Genomic DNA, 11,082 nt, shown 5'->3' on the forward strand with positions numbered 1-11,082 from the left:
GAAACGACTGGCAATGGAACACTTCCTGATTGCTGGCGTTTTTGGGGCCGCTCCACACCATACAATTTAGCCCCAAACAGTGGCAAAATTTAACACAACTGAATTTTGTAATTAACTAATATTGAAAATAAGCATATAATTAGCCATATTAGTTATACAATTTCCATAAATGCAATGTGTTTTATTAAAAATGCATACAATTTCCCCTTTCTGTCGTATGCAGCTGGCCCGAAGACACGCAACAGCTACGCTGTTCTATTTTGGGGGTTGTTTAGGGGCTGTGTTTTGAGACCATGTTCCGTGCCAAATGTTTCGTTTCTCTCTCAGTTCATTCCGGTTCATTTCGTTCCGTTTCGTTGCGATTCGTGGCTCGCTCTTCCTTTCCATTTCGTTCGGCCACCCTTATAAGCGACGTTTCGTTCAGTTGTATTCTCATAAGCATTCAAGAGTTGCTTACGTTCGGTTCGTTCGCATTTCTTCTCTATCTTATATAATATTATATTTTCTCCTAAATCAATTTTTTCACTACCAACAACAACAACAATAATTCAAACTTAACTCAACTTTTCAACAAACTCGCGTCAACTAACTTAACTTTTACAACTCTCAAGTCTATACTTTCTATTTTATAAACAAAACAAAAAAACCAAAACTTATTTAACTCGTCACATCAACAACAAAAACAACAATAATAATATTTTGTTTGAAATTGTTTTCACAAATAAAAATTACATTTCTACAAAATTAAAAACAACAATAATAACAAATAATTTCACAAAATAAAAATACAACAATAAACAAAAAAAAACAAAAACTAACGCTTGCTGAGAGGAGCGTGAGAAGAGCCAAAAAGGATATATGGAGCAATACAATTACCAAATGAACCCCCCTCCCAGTTGAGCGAACCGTTATGTTTTAAGCCCCGTTGTGTAAAAACAAAACGTAAACGTAAACGCAAATGTAAAAATCGATAAACCACACGCAGCCAACGCAAACGCAGCAAAACGTGTCCCTGTCCAGAGTCCAAAAACAAAAAGAGAGACCCCCTGCCCAAAACACAAGAAAAAAAAATAGAATAAAATAAAAAAAAAAGAAAACCCAAACTCAAACTGAGACCCGAACACCAAAAGTACGGACCAAAGTTGACCAAAAAACACACACACACACACTAAAGTTGGCCCCCAGTGCGACTCGAGAACAACTAGAACTCCTAGACTGAAGCAGCGGTCGTCGGTCGTTGGAGCTGAGTATGAGTATAAAGCGCAGAAATGTGTAAAGTGGCTGTGAAATTTGAAGTATCCTAACCAAAAACCAAAAACAAACCAACAACAACAAAAACAACAACCAAAATAACCGAAAAGCAACAACCAATAAAACCAAGAAAACCGCAACAACCAATTTATCATCATATAAAACAATAAAATGCAATTTGAAATGGAATTTTGAATTATGATCAAATGATAATAAGAACGTGAAAAGGAACGTGAGGCGCAACAATGCGTAGTATGCCAAGCAATAAAAACTCTACAAGTAAACTCTAAACTCTATACTATATTTCGGCGAGCCAAATCTATTTATTATATTTTCACATGCGACAAATATTGCGAGATAAGAACTGCAACATTTCCTTTCCGCTTTGCCACCAAACGATACCCCCTAAGACGGTCTTTGCTCGTTCGAAAGAAACCACTCGCTTCAGCACTTAACACTTAACTTGCCTATTGACCACTGACAACCGCTAAACCGCTCAACTGCTCAACATCAACCATCAACTGCAATCAACGACTTAACCAAAGTAAACCAGCAACCAACAACAACAACAACACAACCACACGCTCCAGTTACGTCCCTTCCTTACACCCCCTTCATAATGCCGCGTTGCCTGATTGCCAAGAAATGGAAGGCGTATCCTTGGCTGGATCGTGCCGAGGATAATGCGCAGCACCCCAACAACACAACCGCAACCACAACGACGACGGCGACGACGTCGACGACTTCCAGGGATGAGGAAATGTCACCTTTGCCAAATCTCAAATCGCGTCGCTCGACACTCGATGATGATGAGGAGATCGATGTTGTTGGTGACAAGCTATTGACCAAATCGGAAAAACAACGCACAACACAACAAGGAGCAGCCGTCGTAGCTGTTGCCACAGCAGAAGCAACAAACGACAGCACAACAGCAACAGCAACAGCGTCAGCGACAGCAACAGCGACAACAACAACGGCAGCAACAACAACAACAACGGGCAAGTGTTGGGGTCCCAGCTCACCAACGGCGGGCACCACAGCGCCCAGTCCGCCGCCGCATTCGCCCGAGGCAGCGACACGAGTGGCCAGCAACAATGTCTACAACGGTGAGTACTAACTGCTAGTTAATGAATGAATAAACGAATGAATGAGCGAATAGTTGAATCAATACTGTGGTGGCTTGAGTCTGACCATTTCCGTAAACTTTTCTAACTATCCTTAAAGTAAACAGTTCCTTTGTACTTTTCCTTAATTTTCTGTTGCATACTTACAAGCGCTTGCTTGAAAATACTTGCGCAGCTGTGCATTTTTTTGCTGCATACTTTCAGGCAGTAAACGGATATTGAACGCAATATTTATTAACTGTTGCAGGAGCGCTGAGCTCCTTTTATTGACATTAATAGTAGTTATTTTTAGTAGCTTCTCTGCTTGAGCAAATAACCATCGAAGTGGCAACAAGTTCAATTGATTCTAATGTCAATTACCCTTACCTTTTGTGCACCCATTCGCAGGCTACACACGTGAACTGTCGCCGCTGCACTACACCGCGTACCTGCCCAGAATGGAGAGCGAAATAACCGTTATACGTGCAGCAGCCACAGCGCTGGTGGCAGCAGCCGCAACCAGTGGAGCGGGCGAACAGCATTTGGCCGCTTATCAGACACCGCCTTCGTCCACCACATCGTCGCCGTCGTGTTCGCCGAGTGGCGCTGGCCACAGCCACAGCGATCGCTTCAGTCCCAGTGTGCACATCAAAATGGAATCCGGACAGACATCGAGTGAGCGCAAATGCTTTAGCAGTACGGGTGCAACGCTCTCGCTGCCGCCAAAGAAGAAGGACATCTACAGGCCCTATTCGCTGGACGATAAGCCAGCTCATGGTTATCGGCGACGTGTGCCAGCCGAAGAGGATTTGCATGCGGCACACGCTATACTAGATCTCAGCGCATCGACAGCATTTCACCCGCCCACGCAGCCACATCAACTGCAGCAGCAGCAACAGCATCAACATCAACTGCCACTGCAGCAACAGCAACATCAACAACAGCAGCAGCAACAGCAGACGGAGCAACACGCGCTGGGACACATGCAACACACACATGGACACATTCACTCGCATTCGCATTCACACTCGCACACGCACACGCACACACACGCCCACGCCCACACCGCGCCGCTTTTGGAGGCGCATGCGCATGTGCGTAGCACGTCATCGATTGCCGAACTGGCTGCTGCAGCGAGCGCGGTAAATGAACAACGCCCCTTGAGCAATGCCTCCTCCAGCGCAAGCAGCAGCCATCTGCCACCCAGCAGCCCCGCCAGCAACAGCAGCAGCAACAGCAATCACAGCAACATTAGCAACAGCAGCAGCAGCAACGGCGGCAACGTGCAGAACGAGAACAGCAACACAACCAACACGAATCAATTGCGTCCTGGCCTCGGCCTGGGCCTGGGTCTGAGTCTCGCACAGGAATGTGATGTGGATGCCGATGGCAATGGGCAGCCAGCCAAAACGGTTGCCTACACATACGAGGCCTTCTTTGTGAGCGACGGTCGCTCGAAGCGCAAGCATGTCGCCGACCCAGCTGCCGTTGTCGTCCAGGATCAACAGAAGACCAAATACACGTGCTCCGAATGCGGCAAACAATACGCAACCTCGAGCAATCTGTCGCGCCACAAGCAAACGCATCGTTCCCTCGACTCGCAGTCGGCCAAAAAGTGTCACACCTGTGGCAAGGCCTACGTCTCGATGCCCGCACTGGCAATGCATGTGCTGACGCACAAGTTATCCCATAGCTGCGGTGTCTGTGGCAAGCTCTTCTCGCGACCCTGGCTGCTGCAGGGACATCTGCGTTCGCACACCGGCGAGAAGCCTTACGGCTGTGCGCACTGCGGCAAAGCGTTTGCGGATCGCTCGAATCTTCGGGCGCATATGCAGACGCATTCGGTGGACAAGAACTTTGAATGCAAGCGATGCCACAAGACGTTCGCGCTCAAGTCGTACCTAAACAAGCATCTGGAATCGGCCTGTCTCAAGGACGAGGAGGAGCTGATGATGGCCATGTCGCTGCACGGTCACACTGACAGCAACAGTGAAAGCGGTGCCAGCATGGCATCCTCACCGCCGCACGAGTTCCTCGAACGCGTCAAGGTGGAGTCATCGGGAGCTGGAGGCGCAGGCGGCGGAGGTGTCACCTATGCCATGTAAAAAGAACAAAGTTGAGTAAGTGTGCAATGCATAATTGTCTGGCAATGCCAAAGAAAAAACAAAAAAGTAAAATGAAAAAAGAAAATCCCTAGTTAATTTACCGTTACAAATGTTACAAAAATTATCGTTACCGATCGATAGCCGCGTTATCGATAGCGACATCAAAACCGCTAACAGTTTTTATATATACGAAATACGATTACATACTTGACATCACAATACGTCCAAAAGCAAGTGTAGTAGAGTAACACAGAGACTGTAGAAATTCGCATTAGACACATTAGGCAGCAAATACCATTAAACAAACAAAAAAAAAAACAAATAAAAACTTAAAAAAAAAAAATACAATACAAGAAAACGAAATGAAGAGTGACGAAAGTAAAATGAAAGCAAAAAATACACTTAGTAAACCTAATCTCGTTCTTCTTTTAGTCATATAAGCGAGTTGAACATTCCTAGAACCCAACAGAGGCATTCCATAAGTAATACACACACCAAACACACCACACACACACACACACACACATACACTTTGACACCACAGAGAAAGCCTTTTGCAAGTAGGTGTAAACCGAATGCAAACCCAAAACCTGAACTTGAGCAATTCTATCGCTAGCAATAGCGCTATCTAATCTATCTATCTTACGATATGCATTACATACTATATAATGATGTACTATAACCTGTAGCCTATCTAACAAGAAAAACAAAAACAAACACACACTTTTAATCTTTAGCTCTCCTCTCCTCTAACAACTAACTCTACTCCTAAGCTAATCAAATGGTATATTAATTGAGAAGAAAAACAAAAACAAACGAAAAACGAAAAAAACACAAAAAACGAAAATTAAACCATTCTCTTTAATCCAAGAAAAACAACGTTGACGAAGACGTAGACGAAGTGATTAAAATTAATGCAACGAATACAAAAGCAAATGCAATGTTTCTCAAACAACGAATTAGGTCTTAAGGGCAGCCTATCTATAAGCAATATATAGTAGCGCCACAGAGCAGCGAATTTAGCTGCAATTTTTTCACAACATTCTTAAACTAAGTCACACACACATAGCTGAACAAAAAAACGGCACTAGCAACACATTAAGAAAAACACAAAGCACTTAACAAAAAAAATCAAATATTAAAATCCCCCAAAAAATTTATAAATAATTCCCACAAAAAAAAAGAAGAAAATATTGAGATAAATTCGAAAAGCAATAACATTTTAGAAAACATCGAAAACATTATTGGCACAATTTTAAATTGAAATCAACATTTTTGGTAGAGTTTTCAACAGTTAGTTTTGTTCTGAGTTCAATTTGAAGGCTAGAGAAACATTGGAAAGGAGGGGAATCAGAAAACATATATTTGGGCATTTCATTTGCATTAACATCATGTCCCAATTTATAATATAGTCAATTAGCATTCCAGGCAATTACCAAAAAAATTAACAATAAAATATGAAAGCTAAATTATTTATTATTATGCATAGAAAGGCAAAGAATCTAGTCGCTGTCTAACAGCAATATTATTATTTAATATCAGGAAGAGTAGGAAGTTTATTTATGTAGAGACCCCAGACCCAGTTAAACTTTTACCAGTACGAATAGTTTTAGAGCATTGCATTCTTTTGTGGCCCATTTACGATTACATCAATTATAGCGACAAAGACCAAAAAACAAAATGATTTGATACCTGTTCAAATCCGTATTCGATCGCATTAATCGTGCCCCCCAAAATCGAATCGACAAAACACAAAACATACAACATTTATCGAGTGTGATCTAGTCTCAAGCATTTAACAGTACACTTCGTCCATGCGTAATAGAACAGAAAGATGAAAGATGAAAAATGAAGGATACAAACTACTTTTGCACTTTTCAAGTACTTACAATCGTAACGACCCTAGTACGATATTACTTAATCCTTAACTTATATTATGTAGCTCATATGTTCATCATTTATTATTCGCAATTACACCCCCTCACACACACACATAATACTTACGAGTACGCTGCACAAACAAAAAAAATACCCTGTAAATACTTAGTATTTAATCCACAAAGAAAAAAAAAACACACACACACAAAAAATACTCGTACTTATCACTCACACTGAAAATCAGCTTCAGCGACCGATCTCAAAATATATATGAAGAAAAAAGTGCAACGAACTTTTGTGGCCATAGTCATAGAGAACTTAGCCTATAAAGTAGCAATGTTTAGATCAAAAAACAAAAGAAACCCAGTGGAAAGTTGTTGGTATGTCTAAGCGAGCGAAGAGGAATCTATATACATACATACATTATATATATACAACATTTAGAATACGTATGTAGTTGCGTAATATTTACAATATATATATGCTATATATATATTACAATTAGAGATAGTATACAATATACTCTTAAGTTAAACTAGTAAGTATAATTACGACAAAATTATTTTTATACTGTTTAAATAATGAAGAAGATGCGAAAGAGAAGTAAAAGTTTTGCATTTCGCATTCGGTGCGGGTGACAACCCTAAAGCGAATGGCGAATGCGAAACTTTTATGGAATAATCGAATCGATATCGAAATATCGTCATCGAAATCGGCTAAAGTACCAAAGCAATACTCAAATGAACAGCAAAATAACAAAGCAAACAATGCGAACAAATATTCAATTATAACTTTAAATAAAAAACAAGCTACTTATAGTCATAGTTACCAACTTATTATTACTATTATCATTTGTATTATTTCCCAGTGAAAATACATATATACATATATATACTTCAATTTGTTTGTTTTTGTATTTGTCGATGAGAGTTCATTTAAAATTTACAAAAGAAAATACGAAAAAAAAAGAAAATTATTAATTAAAGCCCGGCAATAATATTCAATTTTGTATAACAATGTAAACAATGCAAAAAGCAAAACGAAAAAAAAAATGAAACCAAATGCATAATTAATTATGTGAATGAAAGCAATAACATAAAGGTTAATCAATTTATTTAGAATATAAGTAATCTAAGGTTGAAACTATTTAAAATTAGTAATGACAGCACACTTGTATTTAAACAAAACCGAAAACAATTACATGAAACAATTATAAAGTTATAAATATACAATACATATACATAATACTTACACTATACAAAACAAAACCAATTGTTTTTTTTATTTTTCAACATTCTTTTGATTTAGCGCTGTTCTGAGTTACACTTCCGCAAATCATTTCATAGCAAAAGCATACGGATTTTAATCTTCTTAAAGTATGTTCTATTTCTGTGAAATTGTATTTGAAGTGCAATTTGGCATGTGATTATTATTTGCTTTATATATATTCCTTGGATTTTATAAGGCAAAACTGGACTCATTTACTTTACACTTTTGATTTTTAATTAACGTGGAGAATACGTTGTTATTTTTAATAATAATCGAACCAGGTCAATAGAACAGAGGAACCCAAAAGCAATTCGTATATTGTGATATTCCCACACAATTATTAAAGCTTACAAGTATCCATAATTTATTCATTTTGCTCAACAGAAAATCCAACAAAAGTTGAAAATGATTGCAAAATATATAAGGCAAATATTATTGAAATGAGCTCCAGAAACTATAAATAGCATAACGTGTATCGAGAAGCAATAAAACGTAGTTGTAATCCTATAACAAATATAAATTTGAGAGAAAACAAAACAAAAGAAAAGAAAAGGAAATATTTTAAACATTTTTAAATAACCTAAAGACACGTAGTAAATAAATTGCATATAAGCATATAGTACTTCAATACTATATAGAACTATATACATATACATACAATCTATATATATATATATATTAATATATTTGGAAAAGCTTTACTCCATCAAGAAATCGGCGGTTACATTTTTGTTTTCAAAAAGTGCCCGTTTTATGGTTTTCATTTAATTTTTCGCTAGGTTTCGTCACAGCCACGCACACACACACACATGTTATAGGTTTGTCCAAGCATTATAAGGATCATGGCATTATTGTTAGAATTGAGAGAAGTGAAAAGCGATTGAAAAGCGAAATAAAAAATTGTTAAAGTTGATGAAATTTTTTTAGCATAGCATATTAACGACATAGTTGTATATCATTGGAACCAGCGCAACTTTAAATACTACTTACAATTGTTGAATTCAGTATTTGGTAGCATTAGGTTCATGATCCATTGTTTCCATTATCTGTTGCTATCCCTTACCTCGCCCTCCTCTTCCCCTCGCTACACTACGCATTACGCTCTGACAATGTTGTCCTTTTTGTGTCAATGCATTTTAACGAGCGCTCGTTAGGAACACCCAAACAAAGGGAAATGTAATAAAGAATATACAAAAAAAAAGAAGATGAAAAAATAAAGTGAGACGCCAACTGCGTCAGCGCGTGGCTCATCCCCCCGACCATGGCACATTTCCCCCCGCCTAAGCGTATCCAAAACCCTTTGTCCAGAGACCAAAAAGTGGCAATATTAAATTCTTAACAGTTTAATTTGCATTGGGTCTGTATATAGCGTATTATAATTAAAATTATTATTGCAATTGTTTTTATGATTTATTCCTTCTTTTTCTTTAGCTGAGCTGAGTTTCGCGTGTCATTTTTGAAACAATTTCACACAAAAATATGCATAGCATATGTTTGGGTAGGTTTTAAGGAAACTCCATCAAATAATAAACTGCATATTATTTTGTGAATTTGGGTTGAAAATGAAACGGGAAACTGAACTCTGACACCGCAGTATTTACACAACAAGCAAAACGCGTAGTGGAAATGAAATGAAAATAATGAAAATGATGTATAAATAATAAGCAAACAGCAATGATTAAACCAAATGAAAGACTTAGCACGTTACACAAATATAAACAAAACAAAAACGAAATCGAAAAAAAAACTAACATTAAATTGAACTAATAAAGTAAACCAAAAAATCTATAAAGACAACAACAAGATGATGAAGTACAGTAACAACAACCAAAATAAAAGACTTAACACTTTGAATATTATTATGAAAAACAAAAAAACTTATTTACATCTATTGTATATTGTATTATGATACGAGTACTTATAAACATACTTAAATCGAAAATCGAAGAACAACAACAACGAAGATGAAAAGCAACAGTAAAAGCAAAAAGCAATAATAACAGCAACGAAATAGTAAACAAAAAGCAATGAGCAATAGCAATAGCGAATTACTTCTAAGGTAACCAAAAAAGTATTATAGCGCATGTATCTATGGGTAAATATTTGGAAATCGTTAAACTATTGCGATAAGTAAGCGAAACCAAAATATTTATGGCACTATATACACACACCACAAGTATAGCATAATAAATATATACTTCTATATATATACATTATACATATATATACATACATATATCTATAAATATATGAGAATACAAATTTAGCTTTTAGTTTACCAGCAACAAAACAAAAAAAATGAACATAAATGCGCAAAAGCAAATGCAAATGCAAACAAAACGTGCAAAAACGTGAATGAAATAAACCGTAGCAACTTTTTTGGATTTAGCTGCATAATGAATTGATTAAACGATTATTAGTTATCGATATATACACATACATAGTACATATAACGGTAGAGTTGTTTTTTGGCATATTGTTATCGCAACTTTTGTGCTGCTTTTGACGAGACCAATTGATGTACTTTATACAACGAAAAAATAACGATTTAAACGAAAACCCAAAAAAAAAACAAAATGGAACCCAATATGAAGAAGAATTGAGAATTAAAGTAAACTCATCTTATGTTTTTGCATAGGTGCATATTGTTGCGATAGATTTACAAAAACAACAAAACACATATAAGCAATACCTATTTTGAACCAAGAAACACACACACACACAGACACAGCAATACCTAGAAGAGATAGTTGATGGAGTTACTGCGTAGTAAATAAATCATTTTAACTTGTATTTAGAGCACACAAAAACGTAATGTAGCATTGTAGAAAAGTAGCGTTGCAATTAATTATTATTATTAACAAAAAGAAAAACAAGAAGATGAACAACAACAAAAAGAACAAGAACAAGATACACAAAAACAAACACAGAGTGCGATTGCGTTTAAATTTAAGCTTACAATTAGAGTACGACTAACAGCACCTTAGTGAGCAGCCAGCAAAGAATTCTGTACCTAGAACAAACAAACAAAAGAATAAAACAAATAAAAACATCACACACACACAAACTATACTGTATTGATTACAATAACAAGAAAACGAGAAGAACAGAAGAAGTAAAGGAAGGAAAACTAATCGCATATACATAAACGAAACTATTATTATTATTATTATTACTGATATACACGAAGAGAAATGCGTTTATATTATGCGACATTATTACTTACATTCGGCATGGCATTTATGTATATGACATTCATGTACATATATGGTACCCACACACACACCCACACTCACACACTTACACACACACATACAAGTCCAGGCACAGGCTGTCAATCACCTGAATAGGCACGCCAGCTGAGTCGAAAGGGAAGCAGTTAAAAATAGTTATTAGCCCAGTCACGAGCGTCACTTAAAATGTAAAGCATACTTCTAGGAGCTGTCACTAATTCAATAATTGAAAATAGTATGCGA

The 11,082-nt window shown here is 37.3% G+C and overlaps 1 protein-coding gene across 1 annotated transcript; it reads left to right on the top strand.

Annotated features, from left to right (window-relative positions):
• The first annotated feature begins 441 nt into the window (after positions 1–441).
• Positions 442–10,705, top strand: LOC117569336 (Krueppel-like factor luna). Its single transcript, XM_034250466.2, has 2 exons — positions 442–2,357; positions 2,763–10,705. The coding sequence occupies exons 1-2, from the start codon at positions 1,871–1,873 to the stop codon at positions 4,457–4,459; spliced, it is 2,184 nt and encodes a 727-aa protein (XP_034106357.1). The 5' UTR covers positions 442–1,870; the 3' UTR covers positions 4,460–10,705.
• The last annotated feature ends 377 nt before the right edge of the window (positions 10,706–11,082 follow it).

Source organism: Drosophila albomicans, chromosome 3, assembly GCF_009650485.2.
Source record: "Drosophila albomicans strain 15112-1751.03 chromosome 3, ASM965048v2, whole genome shotgun sequence".
Lineage (NCBI taxonomy): Eukaryota > Metazoa > Arthropoda > Insecta > Diptera > Drosophilidae > Drosophila > Drosophila albomicans.

What these genes read in the sequence shown, in the direction of transcription:
- LOC117569336 (XM_034250466.2), top strand. Translation starts at nt 1,871, where the DNA reads ATGCCGCGTTGCCTGATTGCCAAGAAATGGAAGGCGTATCCTTGGCTG. An exon ending in CAGCAACAATGTCTACAACG is followed by an intron (nt 2,358 to 2,762) that starts GTGAGTACTAAC and finishes ACCCATTCGCAG; the next exon opens with GCTACACACGTGAACTGTCG.